Raw genomic sequence first — 27,252 nt, 5'->3', positions numbered from 1 at the left:
TTCAGATGCAAGAAGTGAGGTTCTTACCCACGAAAGCTTATGCTCCCAATACTTCTGTTAGTCTTAAAGGTGCCACAGGACCCTCTGTTGCTTTTTACAGTTTCAATTATGTTACTGTGCTAGAATCTCCTGGATCAGAAAATGGAGCAAAAAATGTGCCTCTTTGAAGGAATCCAGTGTATATCACAAGACGCTCAAGGAACTAAACGTTGCACAATAATTAATATTTTTGTAACGGGTGGTAATTTGCATTCACCAGAACACTGAATGAGTAGTCTGTTTACTGTATAATCATATGTAATCAGGGCAGAATTATCTGGAGCTGCAGACGCTGTTTTGTTCTCTCAGGAAATAGCTTGTTTATAATTATAAACAGTCTCAGAATAAAATCTACTACTTACGACATCTAATTTATTAAAACCACAAATCCACTAACCAATACTTAATAGTTACTATTGCAAGTGAACCCAAGACACAGACCAGTGTTCACTACATTAAGATTTAAGTACTGAGATACATGTTGATCACATAGTTTGTTTTCTAGCAGCTTTAATTTCACACTGCAAAGCCAGCACACGTTTTCAGACAAGGGTTTTGTTTTTTTTAAAATGTTTAGAAACAATATCACACTCAATAAGATTTTAATAAGCTCACATGCATACAACACATCACTACTTCATCTGTATTAATTCAGTGTAGCATAAAATACCTATATAATTTGGCTGTGAGACACATTCCTGAAATCAGAACAAGAATATAAAATATGAAAAGGTTGGGTGGTTTTTATGATAACTCTCTCATGGTCTCTCAATGAATAATTAAAGGGAAATGGGCAGTGTGTTTGGAACATAAATGCCCAGGTTCTAATTTAGAATGACACAAATTCAGAAATATACTAGTCCTGATTCAGGAAAGCATCCCTATTCAGGATAGCTCTTAAGCACATACTTAACTTTAAGCCCATATTTAAGCATGTACTTAAGTCCATCTGTATTCGGGACAATATTTAAGTGCTTTCTTGAATCCTGGCCACTAAAGGGGAAGACTTTAAATATCACATGACATAATATCACCATCTACAGAACCATTTTAAGAGTTACTCGCTGACAGCCCTTCACATAATCAGGAATGAACAATGAAGCCATATACCAGATGCAGCACTCCAAGTCACAATTCCACTTTTCAGTAAAATGTGCTTTCTATTAGTCCAGGTCAGTTCACTAGGGATTTTTTTTTTAAATGACCAACCAGATAATTTCATAGCTAGAATATTCTAAAATGATCAAACAAACAACAAACCCTGCATACAATATTAAAGTTACATTGGAATACAAAGACTTACGTGCATGAGCAAGACTTAGTGCCCAGAGTCTCAGGTATGAAGCAGTGTTGGAGATGCATCCTAGACAGTATTCAATGGTATGAATAGTCTGATTCATAAAAACATCTGCAAAGTTAAACTAACAACACATATGTATGTCAATACACTTGTATACATTAAATCCATACTATTGAGTGTGACAACATACAACATGCATTTGCAAATCCACTACAGGTTTTAGATCATTTAAAAAAAAAAATCTATTTAAAGGTCAAATAAATTTTTATATAATTAAACCAGTGTATAAACTCTAAAAGCTTACATGCTGATTGCACTGATGATAAAAAAAATATATTAAGGTGTAGTTTTCTAGCAGGTTCTCTACTTATATGACCAAAGAATATTCTGAAAATGCAAGTAGGCATGTCAATTACTCTGAATGCATCTTATATGAACATATAGTTCTGTCATACTATAATGTGGTCTAATGGAGACCTGAGTTCTAATCCCAGCTAGGCTGTTCATTTACTGTGTTAAGTTTGGACAAATCACAAACTCTCTCTGCCTCAGCTTTTCCTGTCTTTAAAAGGGGGATAATTATTACTATCAACTGTTGTAAAGCACTCAGATCCTCAGATGAAGAGAGCTATAAATGAGAAAGGATAATTATTAATATAGTAATCTTGAGTTATGTTGGCTAGTACTAACAAACAAACTCAAGATCAGTAATTTTTACTGTAAATCCTGATATTTCTTATGAAACTGTGGTACAATTTGTGCAATGTCTTTCAGTAGAGCTCTCCTATTTCCTAAATATATTAGCCCTATAGAGGTTAAGTCTCAAATCTCCCAGTGAGAAGTATTATACTAATTTTGCAGATGAGTAAATTGAGGGACAGAGTGTTTAGGAGTGTTAATCAACTCCTATTAAAGTCAAAAGCACGCAGATAACAACGCCTTAAGTGATTTGCCCAAGATTATATTGTATCAGTGTCAGGAACTTGGAGTACAGCTCATGACTCCAGATTTCCAGTTCTCACTAATGACAAGAGCACCGTGCCTTCCCACTGTCAAACTATATAGCATACTGTTCAAAAAATTAAAATCAAGAGCCTTTTCTCTAGAGAAGAACCCAAGATGAAAAGAAAAGGAGAAAGTTAGAGTATATTCTCCTCTTTGTCTTGACTAAAGGCACCCAAAATCAAGTACCCATAAAACTATGCAAGAAAGCTTTGATATTGCTTGATTAATTGTACTTTAAAAGGAATGAATATAGTCTCAGCTGCATGAGGCACTTTGTCTATTTCCCCTTATATCAAAACCCAGGAACTCTAGTAAGCTGAACTGATACATTTTTGTGATAAGAAATGCAGTGCAGAACAATCACAAATAACAGAATGTAAATTATATGCAGCCAACCAATCGGGCCATCTTTATAAAAGTCCCCTAGATGGCATTTTTAGAGGTTCCAGGAACTCAACCTGGTTTAGTGTATGGCAATTTGCCAAGTATCACCCCATACAATTTTCCACTGCTAACTTGCTTTTAGGCCATTCTTATCACAGGCGGTAGTTGAAAGTGTTACCTCTTCTCCATCCCCTTCTCTGTGCCCACTGTCTGAAGGGCTGCTTCCTTCCTCCACATCATGTGATTGCAATAGAGAAAGTTCTTCTTCACTTTCTTTTCGAACAAGTCTGTAGCCACTCTGCACAAAATGGAAACAGTATCAGTGTCAGTTCACTAACAAGAATTTTTGATGTCACTGTGATAGTTGCAGTTTTTTTTGTATTTATTTAAAGCAGACATTGCAAAAAAATTAAGACTCTCAGGGTATGTGTACACTGCATTTAAAAACCCGCAGCTGGCCCGTGCCAGCTGACTCAGGCTCTGAGGCTTGGGCTGTGGAGCAGTTTAATTACAGTATAGACTTCTGAACTTGGCCTGGAGCCCAGCCTCTGGGACCCTGCAAGGTGGGACTCTGTGAGGTGGGAGGGTCCCAGAGTCCAGGCCGAGCTCAGAAGTCTATACGGCAATTAAACAGCTCCGCAGCCCAAGATCTGCGAGCCTGAGTCAGCTGTCATGGGCCAGCCATGAGTGTCTGTTTGCAGTGGAGACATACCCTCGGGACCATAGAAGCTGAAGTGGAAAGGCCCTATTATGCAAAAATAGACATCAATTTTTCTAATTTGCATGGTCATATCAAGCTATAGGACATTTTAGAGATCAATGCTTCTAGATACTTTCTTAATCTAAGAGAATTATTTCTTTACCCATATTAACAAATTTAAATGTATCTTACATCTAATGTAGTTAAAAGAATTTTGACAAATGTAATCTGTGAAAATATCTAATTAGTGAGTTTCCCGCTGTGGTTTTAAAACTTTATTGTACACAATTAGTAAAAGTTTTAGTCACACATCTATGACCAACGAAGTGTTACAGAAACAGCCAACAAATATAGCAACAAAGTGTTTCCTCTACAGATTTTGCAGCAGCAGCTAAGTGCGGTTCCCAGAGCTGCACTAATATCTGCAGTGCAGCTAGCTCACAAACACTGAAAAGGCCCAATTCTGGAAATACTCACAAATCATGCATGCGAGTGTTTGTAGCATTAAGCCTATAGTTTGGAATGACAAAGTGCTATGCAAGTTGAAATTGTTGTAGTCCGATTAAATTAACTTTGCTGTTTTTTAAACATTTAGGAAATCTATTTGTTAGAAAGAGAAAGGTGGCCAAAATCATAACGAAAAGAAATTCTATGTTCAGGTTTCTAAAGGCTATTACAAGCAATGAGTAAAGTGAAACAGTTACTGGATAATGCCTTTTTAGCGCTTCCCCAGTATAGACAATAATGCTTTTTTTTAAAAAAGATTAATTTTAGCCAAAAGGATTTATAATAAAATACCCTTTAATACAATGCTTGTCAATTTAGAAAATGCATGCTACAGGTATACAGTTCTTTCAATACGTACTCTGTACATTCCAATGCCTCGGCCTCCATTGTGCAACCAATACAAATAAAGTGGTTTTCCAAAAAGCATTACAGGAACAGAAAGCAAAGCAACAATAAATAAAAATCTCTGTAAAATAACCTGTTGGTGGGAGGGAAAAAAGAAAAGGTGTTTAAAGATGAGTTCAGACAACCTCCCTCTAAGTACTTAAATCGATTTTTTATTAATGAGGAAGAAGCAACTGATTTCCTTTAAGGCCCTGATTGAGCATTTGATACGTCACACTTGATTTCAGTGGATCTTAAAGACATGCTTAAAGTTAAGCATGCACTTAGTTGTTTTGCTGATTCAGGGCCTTAAATAGCAGTTGTGGGCGCTCATCTTCTGGATTGGCCCCAAAAGGCAGGCAAGCTTGCCAATTTCCAAGCTTAAAAAGATTCTTTTGGTACACAAAATAGCATTAAAAACTAAAAGAGAAGAGATAGTCCGTGCTCTGTTCTGCATCCCTTTTATTAAAGAGAATCAAAGCTAGCCTGAGCAAGGAGTACAGGATTTTGTTCTAGAAACAGCAAGTGTGTTGGGTTTTTTTAAATCTACAGACAAGCTTAGATGAAGTTTAAGAGCAAAATGCTGTCAGTCAGTCATAAGGGATGTGCTTTTTATTTATCTACCTTTTAAAATAATCCTGATACAACCTCTTTACTGTCCCCACACTAGAGGCAGACATTAGCTTAACTTAACATTCAGATAATACTTTTTGTTCAATCACACTATTAAAGAACATATGATCTTCTGAATTCTATCAACCTCTTTTCAGTTTATAAAGAGTAGTACTAACCTGTCCTGTATAAAAGGTGTCCATTCCACTAGTGGGAAATAGAAACATGTTAATAAATTGAATCAGAATGCTGGGAGCAGATCTGGAGTTTTCTGCAGAATAAGCTAGCCATTTAAAGATGATCATAAATACAAGATACCCAAAGATGCACAGCATGAATAAAAGTTCAGGAAGGAAAACCAAATAAATATTGTGCCTCTTCCTGAAATATCTAAAAAAATAAAAAAGAAAAAGAATTAATGATGAACAACTTTTACATAGAAAGATCACATAGTGTCCGATTCTATAAGGTGCTGAGAGCCCTCAACCCCTGTGACATCAATGGAAGTTGAGAGTGTTCAGAAATAGAAACTGTATTAGAAATTATGAGCCAAATCCTGATTCTTTGAACTCAAAAGAAATTTTACCATGGATGTCAATGGTCTCAGGGCCTTAATAGAGGAAGCGAAAGTCTTTTCAATTAAAAGAAAACAAAAATTATTGCAAACAGAGGCCTGAATCCTGCATACACTTACGCAAATACTTAACTTTAAAGAACTGAATCATCCCATTGATTTCAATGAGACTACTCATGCCTTTAGTTCAGCATATGCATATTTGTAGGATTGGGGCCCGAGTAACAAAAAGAACATTAATGTTTCAAATAAAACCAAGGCATTAACAATGTTACACAGAAAAGGTTAGGAGGGGCCCAAAAGTGGCAGCTCCAAACCCCCATCCTCCTTCTCTAGAAGCACAACACAAAAATCTCACTTCTCAGAGGCTGCAGATTTTTCTGTATAATACTGGCCTTCCTATATTTTTCCAAGGAAATCAGGATCTCAAGCAAAAACTGACTTGTTTTTGTAAAGCAATTTTCATAGTGAATTCACATTGGCTTTGCTCAGTTCTCAAAAACATTCCAGTTCCTTCCAATCTCAGATAATAAATACTGATCAGAAAATGTCACATTTATTTGCTTGCATGTGTTTATTGCCACATTCATTTAACTTTAACTTCCCATACTTACAAGTGGTTAAAGACCCCCAGAATAACTCCAAAAGTCATGTGAGTCACTCCAAAAATCACAGACATTTTCATTTTGAAAGAATTTAAAAAACTGAGACGGTTGCTTGCCAGGTTCCAGATCTGAAGGGAAAATAAAAAATAAAAGAGAAATCAATAAGATGAAATAGACTTTCCTAAAATGACTAGTTCGGGGTGTAACACAATCTCTCCTCAGGAAACCTGTGATATGTCTACACTACAATTAAAAACCTGCAGCTGACTCAGGCTAAAGGGTTATTTAATTGTGGTGTAGACGTTTGGGCTTGTCTATACCTCAATTCAACAGCCCAGCAAGCCCAAGCCTGAGTCAGCTGACACAGACCATCCAAGGGTATTTAACTGCAGTGTAGACATAGCTGGAATTAGAATCCAGGGGTAAGATCCCAAGCAAAAATGAGTTTGAAGAAACTAGTTACCTCTCTCTCTGAATCAGTAGAAGAGGATATCATCCTCACGGGAGAAAGGGGAAATGGAAATCTGCATTTACTCATAATATGTACCCTTATGTTTTGCCTGTATACTAAGCAGGTGTCACACTTTTAACTTATGAGCTGTAAAGCACTGATCATCACAAATGGGTAAATTTAAAGAAAAAGCACCAACCGGATCTATGCCAAAGGGATAAACTCCATTGAACACTCCAGTAACATTTGGATCCAATGTCAAATATTGATTAGACTTCAAATCATCAAGACTGTGGCAAAAGAAACACACAATCAGATCCTGTTGCTTAAAAATAGTAAGCATGTATTGCTTTCACCTCTGCAGAATGTCCTTCCTACTTTCTTGTTTAGCAGAGAGAGAAAATAAATGGCTGATCTGAAGGTTGAGGGACGCATAAAGGGATTTCTCAGCACAATAATAGTAAGATAAACAGTCAACATATTAAACCGTTCCCAGGTAAATTAAGTACTGATTATAGTTACCAGAATGGCAACCCCTGAAAATGCTTTTCTATTTATCCACAGAACAGATGCAGTATGTGCAGTGTCAGCATAATCTCCCTCATCCAATGTAGGTCAGCTCTGACCAGAAAGGACACCACTATAGGTGAGACATGTAGTTCAATAACCATTCAGTTCTTGGCCTCTGTTGAAACTGTCAACAAAGAAGCTGGTTGTGGTGGTGTTTTTTTAATATGGCTAAATGTGCCCAAGAAATTTGGCTGAAGCTACCAATTTATTTCACATAACCCTCCAAACAGATATCACATAGCAACAACTTATGATCACTCTCAACCTGAGTGGACTCATATTGGTGATCTAGATAGGAAAGATTCCAGATTTAATTTCCAATCCCATAGCCATCCGAAGAGGAGAAGACCACAATGACTGTGGCCATATTAGCTTAACCAGTCTCCTAGCACTGAAAGACCCCGCTAGCATAAGGTACTTGACAACTCTGTTATTACCTGGCATCTTAACTGCAGTGACAGTTCTAATACCACGTGAGTTTGAAGCCTACAAGATCTGAAGAGTTCAAACTCTATTTTATCTCAAGCATTTCACTTTCCCCTTTTTCCTTTTTTATTTTTGACAAGGAGACATCCCTGGGTTTTTTTTCTATTTTAAGCGTGTGAATGTGTGCTGAGTGCATTTATGAATATTAGTACTTTCTGAATATTTATTAGCATTTTATAAATATTAACCACATGGAGAGGTGCCAAAGAATAACCCACAGACTGAAGTTACCCTAGAAATTCTGCTTTGTAAAAAAATCAGAGCCTGTGTGTGTTCTTAATTTTGGTAACAGCATTTACAAACTACCATCTATAATTCTTGCTTATGAAAAGTTGCTAACTATTGCATATTAGAAGAGCGATGTTAAAGTTTGTGTTCAGAAAGGAAACAGAGCAACCACTGTTGAAATCTAAAGAGGAAATTCCAATTTACTCTGAGGACATAGCTTAAAAGTAACAGTAATTTGGCTTTGATAATCAAAATATTCAACTTGCTAAACTGACTGCACCGCCATGGGCAAAATCTTAATTGGGGTTTATAAGGGCTTGTCTACATTAACCGCTGGATTGTCGGGCAGTGATTGATCCAGAGGGGGTCGATTTATCGTGTCTAGTTTAGATGTGATAAATCAATCGCCGAGCGCTCTCCCGTTGACTCTGTTACCCCACACCAGGGCAAGAGGCGCAGATGGAGTCGACGGTAGAGCGTCAGCCATCGACTTACCGCAGCGAAGACACCGTGGTAAGTAGATGTAAATACGTCGACTTCAGCTACATTATTCACGTAGCTGAGGTTGCGTAACTTAGATCAATTTCCCCTCCCCTCCCCCCCAGCAGTGTAGAGCAGGTCTCAGAAAACAATTTCTTATTTTAGGGTCTATATGAATTGATTTTACTAGCTGATGGATTAGTTTTAATCCACGGTTATTGTCATTTTTTTTCTTTGACCCAATTTGATCTTAACTTGATTATTGTATTGTTTAACCTTAGTTTAGTAGTGTGTGTAATAGTGTAACCTTAGTTACATTTTTGTTGGTTTTAATTTTGTTTGCTTATTGCTTTTAATAAAATTTTATAAAAAGTATACCGAGTCATATTTCTTTCAATAAACAACCGAGCCAGAACCACTAAAAATCCTAGTAGATCATCTGACCCAAAAAGAGTGTAATCAGCTCCCCACTAAATTACTCTTTGGTTCTTAGTGCTGTTTTGTTACTCTGGGATAACTCATAAATGTTGGGCTACTATCATTGGTACACATGCATGTATTTTTAAGACAATAAGCATTGATGTATTTCTTCTGAAGGGAAAGAGACCAGTCTCCCAGCAGTTACATAAATTTTGCAAACAAAGAAAGAGGTGGGATTGGTCAAGAAACATTTTCCAGGAGGGTCATCAACTTGAATGCAGTATAAAATACTGAAATGATCCCAAATGACTAGAACAGGGGTAGGCAACCTATGGCACGCGTGCCGAAGGCGGCACCCGAGCTGATTTTCAGTGGCACTCACACTGCCCGGGTCCTGGCCACCGGTCCGGGGGGCTCTGCATTTTAATTTAATTTTAAATGAAGCTTCTTAAACATTTTAAGAACCTTATTTACTTTACATACAACAATAGTTTAGTTATATATTATAGACTTACAGAAAGAGACCTTCTAAAAACGTTAAAATGTATTACTGGCACACGAAACCTTAAATTAGAGTGAATAAATGAAGACTCGGCACACCACTTCTGAAAGGTTGCCGACCCCTGGACTAGAATTATTGTTTATACTGCACCAGAATTGCATAAAGCGAAAGAGTCCTGTGGCACCTTATAGACTATAAAGTGCCACAGGACTCTGTCGCTTTTTACAGATCCAGTCTAACATGGCTACCCCTCTGATACTTGACATAATTGCACATTGTGCTTTACAGACAAAATAATGTGTCTCTGCCCCCAAATAATTTCTCAAGTACTATTGTTCAAAATAAGGGCATTTTACTCCTTTGGGAAGGATTTGGAACCTCTTAATGATAACATTCTATGAAGGAATTAAACCAGTCTATTTAAGAAGGCAAAACAGAAGGGAATTAGAGTCTTTTCTAAACATTGTATATTTGTTTTAATGGTATAGTAAACAAAGCATACCACTCACCGCCAGATATTTTGTTCAAACATTGCAGAAATATTCCATCCAGAACCAAATATATTTAATGACTTTGAAAAACAGTCATTATAGATCAAGCCAGTGTATACAGAAAACAGACCCATCAACAAAATTATGTATCTCCCTTCAAAGAATGTTTTCATGATCTGTAAATATTGAAGTACAGCACTGTTAGCAAGAGCTATGTGAACTTTCATTATCTGCACATTTCCAAGAGGAGCACATGACCACATTAAAGTTATTATAAGTTAAAAATCCATATGAACAATTATTACAGGATATAAAGAAAACTAAGACAAAACCAGGGGAAAAATATCAGACAATCTGGATTGAAGACATCGTTTAATAAATTAGTGCCTCTCTTTAAAGACACCCAATTTGTATCTCACCTTTCATACCTTTAATATCGTGTGATAGATTTGCAAGAGTTCTGTCACTATCACTACCTAAGATTTTTACAACAAATGTAGTCTGAAAGTCACATTTTTGCTTTAAAATAAATCTGTATATTTGAGGAACCTATATAGACTCATACATAGATTCTACATAGACTCACAGAATACAAACCTAGACCTTCTCTCTATCCTGGAGTCATTATACCACCAAATACTCTACTAAGAGCTTAGTTTATTGCTATGACCATTTTTCAGAATGCTAATGTGTTCATTTTTTGTAGCTGTCATTCATTTAATATCACCTTAAAGGGTCTTGCAGGCCATATCAAGTCCATGCCTTACCCTGGACTAAGTCTGTCTCTGACAAGGCATGCACTCTCCATACACAAAAAAAGTGAGTCAACACTATACATGCAAATTGGTTTCATATTTTTGAGGACAATCTTTTTTTTAAATTAATTAGATTTCAAGTTGACGATCTCTTTAAAACCATCCTGCAGCAAGTTTCATTTATGAGTAATGAAAATTTACAAAAACAATGGAAGAAATTAGCATTTAAAGTTTTCATTCTGCCCTCAAGTCAGCCCATTGTGACTAGGTGCTCCAGCACACATTGAGCAAAAATCAACGCAACAGTGACTGCAATTCCACTAAAGACAATGAACTTTTGCACAAGTATAGCAGAGCAGAATTTGACCCATAATATGATATTTAAAATTTCACAACATTCTACTATGACTGAGTGAGTTGGGGATGTAGCAGCAGTCTTTAATTCACAATTTGATTGGCTCAGCTCTTGTCATAAGAACGGCCATACCGGGTGAGACCAATGGTCCATTGAGCCCAGTATCCTCTCTTCCGACAGTGGCCAATGCCAGGTGCTTCAGAGGGAACAAACAGAACAGGCTATCATCGAGTGATCCATCCCGTCATCCACTCCCAGCTTCTGGCAAACAGAGGCTAGAGACAGAGGATGGTGTTGCATGCCTGACCATCCTGGCTAATAGCCATTGATGGAACTATCCTCCATGAACTTATCTAGTCCTTTTTTGAACTCTGTCATAGTTTTGGCCTTCACATAGCCTGGCAACAAATTCCACAGGTTGGCCGTGCGTTGTGTGAAGTAGTACTTCCTTTTGTTTGTTTTAAACCTGCCTGCTACTGGTTTCATTAGGTATCCCCTAGTTCTTGTGTTATGTGAAGGAGTCCATAATATTGCCTTATTCACTTTCTTCACATCAGTCAAGATTTTATAGACCTCTATCATATCTCCTCTTAGTTGTCTCTTTTCCAAGCTGAAAAGTCACAGTCTTTAATCTCGCCTCATACAGAAGCTGTTCCATACCCCTAATCTTTTTTGTTGCCCTTCTCTGTACCTTTTCCAATTCTAATATATCTTTTTTGAAATGGAGGAAACCAGATCTGGACACCGTGTTCAAGATGTGGGCCTACCATGGATTTATATAGAGGCCTTATATTTTCTGTCTCATCTATTCCTCTCCTAATGGCTCCTAACGTTGTTAGCTTTTTTGACTGCCGCTGCACATTCAGCGGATGTTTTCAGAGAACTATCCACAGTGACTCCAAGATCTCATTTTTGAGTAGTAACCGCTAATTTAGTCCCCATCGTTTTGTACATATACTTGAAATTATGTTTTCCAGTGTGCATTACTTTGCCTTTATCAACACTGAATTTCATCTGCCATTTTGTTGCCCAGTCACACAGTTTTGAGAGATCCCTTTGTATCTCTTCGCAGTCTGCTTTAGATTTGACTATCTTGATTAATTTTGTACTGTCTGTACATTTTGCCACCAGTTTACCCCTTTTTCCAGATCATTTATGAATATGTTGAACAGCACTGGTCCCAGTACAGATCCCTGGGAGACACCACTATTTACCTCTCCATTCTGAAAACTGGCCATTTATTCCTACCCTGTCAATTAAAATGTGTTTATTATTTATTTATATTACCATTTAAATAATTATATTTTGAAAAGATATCATATGCCTCTAGAAGGGGATTATCACAACATGCAAACTAGGAAATCCCGAGACTAATGATCACTACTGCCATCAGTACCACTACAAATTTTTAAAAGGAGGTAAACTGTTCTCTTATAGCTAGTTTCTGACCAAGTTTCCTTATCCATCTGGACCAGAGTGAATAGTAGCCTTATCAACCAAAATTAGTATCTTATATGTGCACAAAGAACAAAGTTTTCAGAAAAACAATAACTGTCCTATTAAAATTATCTAAATACTGTTTTGTTTGGGATAGGGGGAGGGGGGAAGCTTACCTCATCTTGTGATCGCATTAGTCGAGGGTGGTTTTCATAGAGTACCATCAAGAGGGCAAAGATAAACATTAGAAGACCATGTCCAAAGTCTCCAAACATAACAGCAAATAAGAAGGGGAAGGTGATGATGGTGTAGAGGGCTGGGGAAAAAAAAACAGCACAACAGACTCGGGTTAATTGCAACCATATTTATTGTGATATTACAATTATCTGAATTTTGCCTAATACAGTTATACTAAATTAATATAAAGAAGCAGTTACATTCTCTAATGTAATCCTAAAAATGGTATGATGGAGTTCTACTTTTATCATCTCACAGTCACTCCATATCAAGTTTGTTGAGTTTACATATCCAAAGATGCTCAAGCTCCCAGCCCTACACACTTAAACTGGGTTGGTTCTGGCTCATGCAGGACCACACTAATGAGGATTCTGCAATTGGAAATTAGTTAACAATTCTGATTATAATGCATGAGCAAGAAGAGAATCCAGCTCTTTCCCCCATTGTTGTATTGACTCTACACTGCTAACATGAATAAAAAATAAAGATTTATTTTTATCCGTAAAGCTAATAGAATCTTATCCTCATTGTCATGCCAGAGATGGCTGCAGCAATGCATCAGAGACTCTGTATAGTTATTAAAGTACTTTGGGATCCTTCTGGATGACCGGCTCCATATTGGTGTAAGATCAATACCATAACTAAGGTTTCCCATTTTCATGATTATCTTTTCTTCCCAATTCTTCTCTCACAAAAGCAAACAAATTACCAAGACAATGGGTGGAGATACCATAATTAGCTATTGCCATCTTTCGCGGTGCTGAGAGAATACATTGGAAATCAGATCCTTCCTTGTTCCTCAGAGCACTATTTGCATTCTTGATAAAATACTGAAAATTAAAATTGGCCATTAACAATGGAATGTAGAAGTCACCATTTTCCCCTTTACTAAGGGCTTGATTCAGCAAGATACTTAAGCACATGCCCTTTTACTGCTAGGAGAAATGAATAAATAATTAATGCAGCGCAAGATTTCATCAACTGTCAGTGGACAAACCTGGATTAACTTCTCTGTAGTTCCCAACTCCATAAGCATCAACAATGTTTTGGAACCCTGAAGTGAATTTATTGGTACGTATTAAAGTTGGAGGCGTGTCTGTTGTTGGTATGGTGTTCATGAATGAAGAGATTGCAGCTCCACTCTTTCTCTAGTTATAGAATGAAATGGGACAAAAAATAAATTATATTAAATCATACTGGACATGTACTTTGCTAACCCAGAAGAGATATTATTTTGATTTTGACAATGTCCACTGAAACAGAAATTGTAAGGTACTTCTCTTCATAACAGAAACTTACTTTCTTATATCTGAGGTACACTGCAGTTTGAGTAACTTTCAAATCTGCAACAATCTTCTCAAGTGCACTAAGTCTAACATTTGCCTCTCTTTCTACTAGAAATATCCACAATGACCATTTTATACTTAAATCTTTTTACAGAAAGAAAACAAATAGTTACAGAATATGAAATTAGATAAGTAATAGATACTTATGAAACAAAGTCAAGATTTGCTCTTACAAATAGTCTAATTTACTGTAACGCCAAGCTTATTCTGACAAAGCCAATTTTATCATTTTATACTAGCCAAATTAGTGCCTTCTAGGGTGATTTCACATGGCCTTGTGAGCCAACTCATTCCTTGAGCCCAATCCTGCAGTCCATGCTCTCAAAAAAACTCCCACTGATACCAACAGGGTTTCTACCCAATTACAGTGTTGGAAAGAGCCCACAAGGGCCCTTTAACCTCTGTAGGGAGTTACCTATGTCCAGCTCTTTTCCCTCTCAAGTAACATTGTTTTATTTCTTTCCTTATCTTTATTGTTGGCTCAAAACAGTCAAAGTTTTGAATTTGTGTGCACACAACCACATAAAATGACTTACTGATCCTTCCTCGAGTGCTCGACGCAAGTTTGGCAGATCAGCTACTGGGCACCAAACCTCAGCAATTAAACATTTATTTGTGACATCAAAACTGCACTGGTTTAGTACATGATGAATGGCTTTCATCTTCTTCACTTGGATAACCCAGGTATAAATGGATTCTGATGCTTTACATAATACTTGTCGTAAGTAATCCTCAGTTTTATGCAGCACCTTTGTCAAAGGAAAAATTAGTGGTAATTGAAAATGTAGATGAAAGTTTTACTACAGGAGGAGCACTGAAACTTTGCCCAACTATGGATCATATTGTTAACTTGCTAGGAGCCCCAAGGACAGACCTAACCTACATAAAGTGGAAAGAATTGCAGCTGCCTTGATTTTAATACAGAGATGCAGACCGCAGAGACTATAGTTCTTACCAAATAATGTGCCATTCTTGATACAAGCAATCCATCACTTGGATCAAGATGCAGCATTGTATGGTGGAACTTGTCATCTGCACAAGTCACACTTATGTAGAAGAGGTGGCCAGTTGCAAGTCACAACGGAATTGCTGCTGAAAGTGGTAGTTAATATTATTATGGCTGCCCTTGAACTACAATAAACAGAACTGGCAAGATTAAGGTTCTTCCTCTGCAGGTAGATGTGCATGGGTGGGACACTGGTACCCAGGTGAAACTTCAGTGAAGTTAGCAGAGCACCACACTGGCATAACGGTAAGATTGGATAAAGCAGAATACATTAGTGGAGTCTAAGTTTTATTTCCTCATCCTCCTTGTGCTGAACATTCTGAAAGTGAAGCCCAATTTACAGAAGCTCATGCAAGGCCTTGGAAAAGTGTGTTTTTTCTTTTTCAAGCATGACAACATCAACTCAGTCTTTTACAGTACTATGGAAAGCTAGCTATTTTGCAAAAAAAAGAGAGAAGAGAGCCTGGAGAAAGGCTTCATCACTGACCTTTTTCCTTTACTCCCTTTATTTAACACATCAAAATAAATATGTCACAATGTAATTAATTCATAAAAACAACTCATTACAAAAGAATTAAAAGATAAAGGAAGGTTTTTGAAAATGTAGGCTTAATTCTTGAAGTATATTTGTCATATTTTTAGTAAGAGTCTAGTATTTAAATAGTATTTAAAGTTTGGCAAAGCACTTTGGATATATGTAATTTATCAAATATTTATTAACCATCGAAGCACAGTACAACATTAACTAATTTAATCTCTAACATCCTGTGATAGTACATAAGTATTAACATCTCCATTTTACAGAAAGGGAATTAGATGAAGTGGTTAAGTTTCCTGCCAAAGGACACTGTCAGTGCAAGATCATAGATAGGAATTTAGGAATCCCTGGCTCACAATCCTGTGCTCTGACAACTAGCCCATGTTTCTCCTTCTATAACCCTGTTACCATCATTGTCCTTTTTTGATAAGGTGTTTACGCAGGTCAACTCAACTCAGGTACAATATCTAGTTTTGAACCAGGTCATGCTTTTCAAGTGACTTGCTCCTGGTCACATCCTACTGTCTCATAGACCTTTGTTCTGACTGCTTTACCACACAACTACTACATATCTAAAAACCTCCAGTACCTTTTACCAACAAAAGTTTGGGCACTTGAAAAAAATAAGTACACAGCATCAAATTATAGATGTATCAATATAATTAATACTGCAACTATGGGCTAAGTGGTTATCTATGCTCCAATATCTTCAATGAAAAAAGTACTAGTTACATTTTACTCACAACATGAAGATCCTGAATGCGAACGTTTAGTCCTTCAATAACATCTCTGCGCTCCTCAGTGGTATTGGGATAGGGGTATACATGACAATGATAGCTGAAGGAAAAAAATATAGACGCCTGAATTAAACATCCAAGCACTTGAAAAAGATCTGTAAGGTGTAGATCAGCCTTTATAGGTGTGAGTCTTACCTCACCAAGAAAACGTGTGAAAAATATTGAGAGGCCATAGATAGGTGATGAATTGGGTTGCTGTACTCACCACCTTTCCCTTTCACAGATCTTGGATCACAAGAAGTTTGGTCTCAGTCCCCATGTGCACTACAACACATCACCACATAATATGGCATGATTGGCAGTCACTGCCCAGAAGAGGGCCAGGACTAGAGAAGGACACTGCAGGTAAGGGCTAAGGATTGTTGTGGTTTTGGATCACCCTGCACAGAACTTCGACATGCCATTGTTGTTACTCCCTCCCTAATTCTCAGAATTCACTCCATTCAACTATCCAAATCACCTGAATATTTTTATTAATTTCAGACAATTCACAATCTATTTTACTGATGGTTTTAAAACAGCTCTCTGTATTTTTTATTTAATCATAGTCTAGTAGATAGATCTCCATACTCCCAGTCCGGTGAACTAAGTTCTCTTCAGAGCTCTGCCCCAGACCATGTATGACCTTGGTCAAATCACTAACCCTCTCCGTGCTTCTGTTTCCATTTTACAGATGGGGAAACTAATGTACTTATCCTCCTTTGTAAAATTCTTCGAGAACTACAAATGAAAAAGCATCAGGTATTATTTGTTCCCCCCTCTATTGTTATTTGACCTACTTAACAAAGGCAGAGATACTGAACCAAAGTACTGCCAGTGAATGGTTTTAAAACTAAAACAGGAAACTGCAAAATTAATCAAAAGACTGCTGCTTACATTTGACAAAGAAAAAAATAAACAGGACTTATGAAAACACTAAACAGTATACAATTTGACCCATTAAAGGCCTAATTCAAATCCCACTGAAGTCAATGGAAAGACTGGCATTTGACCTCAATGGAAGGTGACTGGCCCTAAGTCCTTTAGTCAAAATCCAAATAGGAAACAATAGAAATGTTAGCATATATCCAGCTGATAAGGTTACTCTTTAGTTGCATACTTAAATTAAATACTTGAATAGAGATCTTAGATAGAAGGATTTGGACATTTCTTTGTACATTTCATAATTATAAAACTAGATTATAATTGGAAAAATAACAAGCAGAAATAATGAAAATTAAATCTTCAAAAATGTCCCATGAAATCAGCATACCCAAGTAATGAAATAGTCACCATAAGCAAAAACTAAACAACATTATTCAATATTCAGTAAAAATGAAATTAGTTTTATTTCTCACCAGTCACATATCTTCTTAACCTTCTGGCCAATCTGTTCACCCCAAAAGGATATTAAAAACACGAACCATTTTCTGATTTCACCCTAAAAATAAACGGATGTTGTTTGTTTTAATTATGATATATAATTCCACCACAATTTGACAATATTTGATTGCCAGTTACTCTTATTGGTCGAAAAGGCAAAATTTTACAAAATTTCTGAAGCAAAATAATGAATTTTGATAACAGGAGAAACACCATTAGCAGCATAAAATTCACATACTCTTAAAAGAGACCTGAAAAGGAAAATGTGTTAGTGCCTTTTTTTTCTTCTTTATATTGGATTAACACACACTTTTTGAGAGGGGATAAAAGAGAAATCAATTTTTTTCTACTCTTTTTCTTATTCACCTTAGAAATATCTGTAGTACAAGAAAAGCTCACCCTTTAAGAACTATAGTGTTACAAATTAGATCCATAACAATATTTTCAATAGAGAAAACAGAGTACAGCAGTGTGAGGCAGTCTTAACGTAGAATCTTTTAATGTTTAAAGTTTAGAGAAAAAAATCTTTGCAGATGATCAAACATTCCTTTATTATTGTAATAGCAGATAAAAAAACTATATAATATTTAAAGCACTGTACGTGACTGGTTAATAAATACCTAAGTAGTCATTAATGCCATGTACCTTACTCAGGATATCCTGCCATAAAACCATCACCATTTCACAATGAGACTCCACATATGTCAAGCTGAACTACAGAAACTGCTGATTCTTACTCCTGCAGTGATAACAGGATCAGGACCAACATCTGTTTTGTTTTGTTTTAATTCCCAAGGATATTGAAAACTCATTAACATTCCCTTTTTATCTACTGCTGGACGACTAATGACCCTTCCCCTGAGAATCATCTTATCTAATTGTATGATGAATAAACATAATGAAATGGTAGCTATGACGTTTACTCACTGTATCTGGATCTTCCAGACATTCATCCAGCTCTGCATAAGTAAGAATGGTATATCCTTTACAGACTCTCCATAGCATTTTTTCAAATGCTTCAATTTTTGCTTGGTGAACTAAACCAGATATAAATCTATATAAAAACAGACATGTTATAAGAGTAAGCCAAAGCCCGTAGGAAAAGTCAAAACTTAACAATATATTTTCTCTAAGACGACTAATTATAATAGTTTAGCATCAGAATTTTTATAGAACAAAATGTCATACCAAACAAATGCTGACCAATTTTCTTTTATTTCCACTCTACAATGTATAATACGCAAGCTTATGCCCAAATAAATTTGTTAGTCTTTAAGGTGCCACAAGGATTCCTCATTGTTTTTACTGATACAGACTAACACGGCGACCTCTCTGAAACCAATACGCAAATAGTACATTCTACATCGGGAAGAAAAATGTAGAGTACTGGTCTGAGCACACATCTGTGAACCAGCTCAACAAATTCCCTCTGTACCCAGGTGCAAATTACTCAATTGTTCTGCACCTCATAGGTGATATTACCTACTTCACAGAGGAGTGGTGAGGATTTGTGTACATCACTTTGAAAATATGTATGTGTTAAGTATTAAACATTTTATTATCTTTACAACTTTCATGTCGTCATTACCAGTTCATTAAAATGCTACGTAATTACCTTGGGATAAAAAAGGCACCACACTAGATCATTGCATTCTATTATTATACGCATACATTGTGCGTAATACAAATGCTTTATCAGTTTAATGAAGATTTTTGGTAATATTTTGGGGCCAATCCTGCTGCTATTAAGTTAATGTCAAAATCTGGCCCGGTAAGTCTAAGACACTGTGGGACAGATTTTCAGCTAATATAAATTGGCATTGCTCACTTGAAGTAAATAGAGCTACACCAGCTGAGGATCTGGCCCAATATTTAAAGTAGTTTTACAATAGTGCATCAAGGCTTGATCTGCCACACTTGACCAATAAGATTTCTGTTCACGTATTTTAACGTTACCTACCCTAGCTTGGCACCCAGCCGATGCATACAAGTGTAGTCCACCAAAGGATCATTTTCTAAAGACGGGAATTCCTCAAAATTGGCATGTAAACAGGATTCATACTGAGAAACAAAAGATACAGATAACTCTCAGGAAGTTCAATATTTTAGTCAATTTGATATCATAAAACCAACTAAAAATTCAATGAAAAAAATGTCCCATATAGGATTTCAGACAAGCGAGGTTTCAGGATCTCAGGTAAACAGCCTTTTGTCAGCATTCAAAAATATTGTTGCAAAGATTCTATGACAGTATTTTAACCGCAACTCGTGTATATAAAAAGTCAAGTCATTCCTTCATCCAATTTCTACTAGGCTGCAATAAAAGCATTTAAATGACTAGATTCTTAACCTGTTAATTCTTTAGCGCGGGGCTGCCTTTCCATTGTGTATGTGTATACAAAGCCTAGCACAATGGGTTCGCAATCCCTGACTGGGATCTACAGGAGCTACACAATAGAAATAATAATAATAAAGGACAAGACACTGCCTGTTGTTGTAAAGACTGCCAAGTTATATAATTACTAATATACTTATAAGACAAAATTTTACATGAAAATACAATCTTCCCTATGTAGTATACACAGTACCTCAACGGGTCTTTTGATAAAGGTTTGTGTGATCCGCAACATGTATGTATACTCTGTCAACTCAAGCAGGTTTTTCTTCAACTTTTCTTTGTTTTTAGTCACCTCCCTCAATTCTGTCTCGAGCTTCTGCAACTGTTCCTAAAAAATGGAAAAAGACACTGTATCACTTTCCCTCTCCATTGAAAGTTGGGGATAGTTATTTCTAATTATTTAATGCTTTTTACCAAACATGATCATTTAAAAAAAAAAAAAAAAAAAATCAAGGAGAGCATCAGAGACAGTTAATTCTTCAATCTGGTCAAATTAAACACTATATGTACCTAAAATAAGGAATGTTTGACCATTTATTCTGATAATAAATACAGTCAACTAGCAGTCTATTTTTTAGAACTTGTTCTAGAACTGACATTTTGGCATCCCAATTAATTCATTTGAAAGTAAGAGCAAAGGAAACATTCCAAAAATTATTTGCTACTGGTTATATATTTTAATTTAAGTAAGAGCTACAATAAATCTTGTAATCTAAATCATCTGTGAAAAATGCCTATTAGTACATTTGGCAGAAGATGATGACAAGATACTGAAATCAGAATAACTTCCATCTCTGCTTAAATTATTTAAATCCTCAAAGAAGAAAGTTATTTTCAGTTGCAGAATAAATACAAAGACACATCCTTTATTTTCCTTCCTTTTCTCCCACATTCATTATCCAAAAGTGTCCACCCTGTTATCCAACTACCCTTTTGTTTTTATATTACATAGTCTAGGGCTCCTTTTCAAAAAAATTTATAATGTTATACTCAGATCCTGTAAATACACCCAAGCATAACTTTACTCATGAATATTCCCATCAAAATCAATGGGACTAACAAAGTGAGTAACATTACAAACATGCCTAAATGTTTACAGGATCGGGGCCTTTGTCACTGGAGTCAAGGCCAGCCTTGAACCTTGGCGCCATAAACGAGGAGCGTCTTCAGCTCCCCTCCACCCCATTTGTTAAACTTTTGAATACCTTATTTTTTATTGCATTTTTAGACCATTTCACTACTTTGTCTCATGATTTGTATGCATGATTTATCCCGGTCATATAAGACGCTAACAACAAAAACAGTACCCCAAGCCCAACACCCAAGGCGGCCTCCTGCCCCTAAATCCAGCCCTGACGGAAGTTACACCAACAGAAAATCTGGCCAGCTATCTTTTTCTAGCCCAGGATCTCTTTTGTTTTGTTTTATCTATACAAAGTACTGAATGCTTTCAATTCCCAGATTTCTCAATGCAAACTCTGCATGTTTAGACGCTTGCAGAGTCCTTAGTTAAATTCCTACTTAGCTTGCAAGGAAAGATAAGACAATCCCATATCTTACTAGCTTTTTTCACTAAAAAGATCTAACCTCTATATTCACACAATAAGAAATTTTTAAAACTTTATAAGTTAGTTTGCCTCACTGATGCAAGAGATTCCCAATGTTTTCATTATTAAGCACTAAGGTTTGGATCCTTCAGTCTGCCTACTCCACTTTGCATTGTGTAGGCTTGATACACCACTGGCATCAGTACCATAAATTAGGGCTGCCTCTGTGCATCCTTAGCTTGTACCAGAGCTGGACAGCTCTTAATCAGAATTAGGTCCTAAAAGGTTTTACAGTATGAATGACTGAATTTTGAATGAGAGATTATAAAACATACCAGGGGTGGTCAAACTGCAGCTCACAAGCTGCATGCAGCTCTTTTACAGTGCGGTTCACAGAGCCCCTTGCCCTCCCCGCATTCTCTGCCTACCAGACTTGGGGAGGGAGGAGCTTGGGGCTTCTGCCCCGCAGTGGGATGGCAGGGCTTCAGCCCCGTGGGGCGCGCCTGTGGGGGCTTGGGGCTTCAGCCCCAGCAGGCACCTCCTGTAGGGCTGACGCCTCGAGCCCCAGCAGGCTTGCCCCACTCTTAAACTTCTGAAGATTTTCGTATGTGGCTTGAAAGGCCAGTAAGTTTGGCCACCCCTGACATTCAACTCAGCTCTGCATTTTACAAACAATTGTTTCTACCGAGATACTGTCAATAGAAATCAATTTAACAGCATCTAAACAAATCAGCTGCCTGCTTTTTGTGCATTCAGTGCCTGCTCAGCTTTCACATTCACAACTGCCACTGACCTCCATATGCTAAAGGACGGCAATACTGGGTACATTCCCAAAGGGACCTACCAGACTAAAAGATTACAGTCACAGTAGTTAACAATTTGTTTGGGAATCCTGACAAGTCAGGTAAACCAGCATACTCAGTATGTCAAAACAAGAGATGCAAACAAGCTCTGAGTTAACTTTAGCTCTGCCACAGAAAAGCCCACATCAATACCACATCTGCACTCCAGTCTCTAGCATATCACTGGCTGAAAGAGAAAAAGCTACAGAGGGGAAAGCTTGAGCGCGAAGTAAAGAAATATTTTTTTTCTAAGTTATGCCAACCTGATAGCAGCATTAAGCACAGAACGGTTAGGTTAAAAACATAAAGGTCAAATACCAAAAGGCGCTGAGCACCTGCAGCATGCGGTTTAGTAAAGGAGAACAGCAAATTTTCAGGATTTGTTCCAAAATGAAGGAAAGCAAAATTCAGTTCCAAGATCCAATCCTACCCTTTCATTTCTGTGAAATTCTTTAAAAAGAGTTACCTGGATTTCTAACATGTGTTTAAGATGAGGGGCAGCAGGAGCAGTATCTCCTTCAGGAAGAGGAATATCAGCTTTCTTAATTTCTTGAACTAGAAATCCTGGAGTAAGAACAGAAACAGAATTGGAAAAAGAATTGTATTATGCAACATTTTTCAAAACATATTGCCTAGATAACTTACTTAGGGGTCCAAACTTGCCTGAACACCCCCTGAAAGCTACAGAGTACCCTGTCAGCAACCACTGAGGGCGCTAAGGATATTGCAAAATCAGGCTCTAGAGATCTTATCTTTTTCTGATTCTGATATAGTCTTACGAGCTAGTGAGCACTGAGGACCTTTAAAGGGGATACAAGGTGATGGAGTTATTTGGGGGGGAAGGTCATTTAAAATACAAGGCATATTTTTCTTTTAAGTATTTGTGGAATTAAATATCTTCAGCCATTAAGTCTTTGCAGAAAAATGTCAGTCACAAGGACCTTGAGAAACTTTTAACATTTCATGATACCTCCTCAGGAGACTCCCTTCCCCTAATCATGCCTTCTGCAAAAACTGATGTCCTGCTCACTGATCCATGTGTGCAGTGAAGATTCTTCAAAGTAGGTGGCAAGGGTAGCCTTGACAATAAATGCAACACATGCAGAGCAATGGAAGAGTTGAGACAGCTACTAAGCGTAGGAAAAGAATGTGGGTTTTACATGACCTAAACAAACAGCTCATAAGAGGTTAGCAAAAACAGTTCCATAAAGAGAATTTACGATATTTTTCCAACAACAAATGGAAGCAAGTTGAAACTCCATTTAAAAAAATCTAGTTACCACTAATCTACTAGCACATGAACGTAATTATGGGCACAGGAGGCTATTTTTCAGGAGTGCTTGAAAGTTCAATAGCTGAAGGTCACCTTGTGCACTAATATACTTAATTCCTAAGGAATTCATTCTAGAGAGAAAGTTCCATTTTCCTAACCAGAATTTTAAACAGAATTTATGTTGAAACAGTTACAGTAATTTATCAGCAATAGGGTTTAGCAAGTCTTCTACCACCCTAAGTTTTTTATTAAAAATATTTACTGGGCACTTAAATGTTTTACAAAGGTAAACAGACATCACTAAACTCATTTTACAGCTGGAGAACTGGAGGCACAGGGAGGTTAAGTGACTTGCCAAAGGCAACACAAAGTGTCAATACCAAAATAAGGCCTGGACAACACCTAAAAATTCGATTGGCCTAGCTATGTCACTCAGGCCAGTAAAAAATTTTACACCCTGCGCAACATACACAGGTTGACCTAACCCCCAGTGTAGATGCAGCTAGGTCGACAGAAGAACTCTTCTGTTGATCTCTCAGAGAGGTGGATTAACTACACCAATGGAAAAAACCCTTCTGCCAACGTAGGAAGCATCTACTATGATACTACAATGGCACAGCTGCAGCACAGTAGCTGTCGTCATAGCAACCGTAGTATAGACTCAGTCTAAGAAACATCTATTTGTTTTCACTCTCAGTACAGGGACCGATTCGCTGAACCATTCTGATTCCCAAACTTCTAACCATCATAGACTCTACAGAATATATAAAAGAAAGTCTCAGATTTCAAAGTGCTCACATTCTGTTGTGATCAGCATAATAAAAGAACACAGATAAATAAGATCTCCAATGTAGTAGTACTCTGATTACGTAAACTTTAAGTAAAGACATACCTTAAGAGATTAGTCTGAGAAAGAAAAATATTAAAACAAAGCTTACCAAGTATCCTTTCCATTTCTTCACACTTCTTCACTTCACCCACAAATTTTCTCTGAAATACACTTACACTGGGGTTGAGCTGAGGGTGAAGGAGGAAAAATACTCATTAAATATTTATCACAGCTGTAATTCCTCCAAACACAACTGGTTCATCGACGTTAGAACCCCAATCTTACAAACACTCGTGCTCAACAATTTTACAAACGTGAACAATCCAAATGAACTCAACGAAACTAATAACATGTGTAAGAGTTTGCAGGATCAGGGCCCATGAATGCCAACCAGCACTGTTTCATTTGAAGTCTGTTGCTATGATACTAAAACTGGGTAGTCTGGAATTAGAACCACAAAAGGTAACTCCTCCCAGCAGATGCTCCTCTTCATTTAGGAAGATGTAAAGGGATTTCAAACAACAAAATTCAATTAAAACAGATCAAAACTTTCTGCCTCTTTTTCAGCAGACTGTAAAAATAATTACATCCAATTGAGAAACCATTCCAATTTTTTATTTTTTTTAATTTAGTGCCTTTATGACTCCAAATTAAAGACACAGATTTAGGATTCAATCCTACACCCACTGCAGTGAATAGGAGTTTTGTCACTGAACTTCAGTGGAAACTGAAAGTGAATTCAAGTACAAAAATTTCATTTTACTACAAAACTACTCTCCCAATGTCATAAGTTGTATGTGCAGTGTTCATGAATGTGTATTCAACTTTAGGGTTGGAATTATCATCATGGTTTTTGTATTATCAGCTTGAAAATATGTATGTATAGTATTTTCGAATATTTTCCTTGACAATATTCCTGACAATAATACCCTTAATCATGCGAGTGGTCCTTTCAGGATTAATCCCATTGACTTCAAATGGTACTACTCACAAAAACAAGAATTGCAAAATCAGACCCTAAAACGATGTTTGGATGACAGGACATAAGTTGTCTTTAAACACAGTTTTAGTGTTAATAATTATTATTATAAATCATTTTCTTCCCATCTACCATCTTTACTTTCCAGTTTCCCTTCAGAAGTTACTTCTAATTAAAAAATCTGAAAGGAAGTTGGAAAAAAATTCTGAAGTTTCAGCCATTAAGCAAAGATCACCCAGATAATCACAATGAATCAGACAGACAAAAAACAAAATTTAGCTATTGACCACCTCTATTTTACATTAGGCAGGGACTTGGTTTCACCTGCTAAGGAAATTCTGTGAATACCTCCAGAAACAGGTATGCTTTAAAACTGGCAGAAAAAGAGAGCCTGCAATATTGATGTGATCAGAAAATGAACTCTGCATCTTTTTAAACAGTTTAGATGCTTCCACTGGCCTACCACTTGGATGTGCATTCATAATAATTGAGACCATATACTCCAAGACTGAAGTCAAAGGGGTTCCACATGGATGTGAGGGTTCACCCACCTAGATCTGATTATAAAATCAAGGCCTACATAACCTCCAGGCCAGGGTTAGGAAAGAATCTCCTCTGGATGTGTTGACACACTTTGGAAGGTTTGAGGCATTGCTTTGCTGACCTTTCCTTAGAATTAAATGGGTGTTTCCCATACAGTCCCTTTAAAGCAACTGTGGGATGAGGAGAGGCATTGGTGGCCCTCACCAATCTAGGTAGTTTTGCCATATGCACAAATTTTCCCTCCAGTGGCAGGGAAATTGAGTGAGTTATTTAATCAGTCTTCTCCATCTCTAATTTATGATCTGCCTCAGGAGATTATGGAGCTACTACAGATAGTTACAGAGGAAACTTATCTGCCAGTGTGTGTTGAAATTTCAATGATTAGTTACACCATAAATGGAACTTTGAGTTGCCACCCAACCCAGCATCTCTGGGACTATTCCAATTTTTCAAGCATTATCCCACCTCTTGGAAGCCTATTAGGGTATGTCTACACTTACATTTTATGGCATTCTAACTTGCTGGCTCAGGGGTGTGAAAAATCACTCCTCTGAGCACAGCAAGTCTGAGCACTTTAAAGCGCTAGTGTAGACAGGCTCGGAGCTAATCCCCTCGTGGAGGTGGATTACCAGGAGCGCTGGGAGAGAGCTCGCGCATGACCACACTCGCACTTCAAAGCGCTCCCGCGGGAGCGTTCCCACAGCAATGCTTTGAAGTTTCCATTGTAGACATACCCTATGTTGCATGACAGTAACAGATAACAATATCTATTTAGAGGCCCATCATCACATCACAATATGGTTATGTATCCTCACAGCAAAAGTGTAAGATAAATGCCAGTTGCCCCTCAGTCTCTGGTGGCTTGTGTATACTTAAAATGCTGCAACACTTCATAGAAGATACTGCATACCCTGACGAGAGGGCTTCTCCTGTCAGTGTAAATAATCCTGTCTGCCTAGAGCTGTCTTCACCAGGGTAGGTCGGTTTAAGTGTATCGCTCATGGATGTGGATTTTTCACACCCCAGAGCAACTGGAGTTATACTGACTTAATTTCCTAGTGTAGACCAGGCCTGAGATTGTTGCTCACATCCTGGTATTTCTAGAATCAGGCTGATTTTCTCTGAAAAATCCCATAACCCACGGGGGTGGCGCATGAGAAGGAATGGTGGGGAGTCAAGAGGAGTAGTCTTGGGATGAGGGAATAGGGGCAGGAGTCAGGAGCGGAGTCTCAGGGTGAGGGGATGGGGTAGGAGGAGGAGGAATCTGGGG

At 37.3% G+C, this 27,252-nt stretch overlaps 2 protein-coding genes across 2 annotated transcripts in view; both read right to left on the bottom strand.

Moving 5' to 3' along the window:
* The window catches only part of DNAH10 (dynein axonemal heavy chain 10), a 106,979-nt gene extending 106,460 nt beyond the window's left edge, over positions 1 to 519 (bottom strand). The window contains 1 exon segment of the mRNA XM_029912620.1: positions 510 to 519. Coding sequence (XP_029768480.1) covers positions 510 to 519 — 10 coding nt within the window.
* A 716-nt stretch (positions 520 to 1,235) lies between these two features.
* The window catches only part of ATP6V0A2 (ATPase H+ transporting V0 subunit a2), a 29,732-nt gene continuing 3,715 nt past the window's right edge, over positions 1,236 to 27,252 (bottom strand). The window contains exons 3-19 of the mRNA XM_029912619.1: positions 24,570 to 24,648; positions 22,825 to 22,922; positions 20,160 to 20,297; positions 19,532 to 19,632; positions 18,499 to 18,625; positions 17,547 to 17,629; positions 16,156 to 16,249; positions 14,405 to 14,617; positions 13,520 to 13,670; positions 12,462 to 12,601; positions 9,757 to 9,914; positions 6,761 to 6,851; positions 6,120 to 6,238; positions 5,111 to 5,321; positions 4,294 to 4,413; positions 2,907 to 3,026; positions 1,236 to 1,460 (exon numbers count right to left, since the gene is read on the bottom strand). Of these exons, the coding sequence (XP_029768479.1) occupies positions 1,236 to 1,460; positions 2,907 to 3,026; positions 4,294 to 4,413; positions 5,111 to 5,321; positions 6,120 to 6,238; positions 6,761 to 6,851; positions 9,757 to 9,914; positions 12,462 to 12,601; positions 13,520 to 13,670; positions 14,405 to 14,617; positions 16,156 to 16,249; positions 17,547 to 17,629; positions 18,499 to 18,625; positions 19,532 to 19,632; positions 20,160 to 20,297; positions 22,825 to 22,922; positions 24,570 to 24,585 (2,205 nt within the window). The 5' untranslated portion in view covers positions 24,586 to 24,648. The remainder of the gene's footprint in view (positions 1,461 to 2,906; positions 3,027 to 4,293; positions 4,414 to 5,110; positions 5,322 to 6,119; positions 6,239 to 6,760; positions 6,852 to 9,756; positions 9,915 to 12,461; positions 12,602 to 13,519; positions 13,671 to 14,404; positions 14,618 to 16,155; positions 16,250 to 17,546; positions 17,630 to 18,498; positions 18,626 to 19,531; positions 19,633 to 20,159; positions 20,298 to 22,824; positions 22,923 to 24,569; positions 24,649 to 27,252) is intronic.

The sequence above is a fragment of the Terrapene carolina genome, unplaced genomic scaffold (assembly GCF_002925995.2).
Source record: "Terrapene carolina triunguis isolate 2854851 unplaced genomic scaffold, T_m_triunguis-2.0 Scaffold234, whole genome shotgun sequence".
NCBI lineage: Eukaryota > Metazoa > Chordata > Testudines > Emydidae > Terrapene > Terrapene triunguis.
The sequence above is the reverse complement of the archived record's forward strand: the minus strand, read 5'-3'. Positions and strand labels throughout refer to the sequence as shown.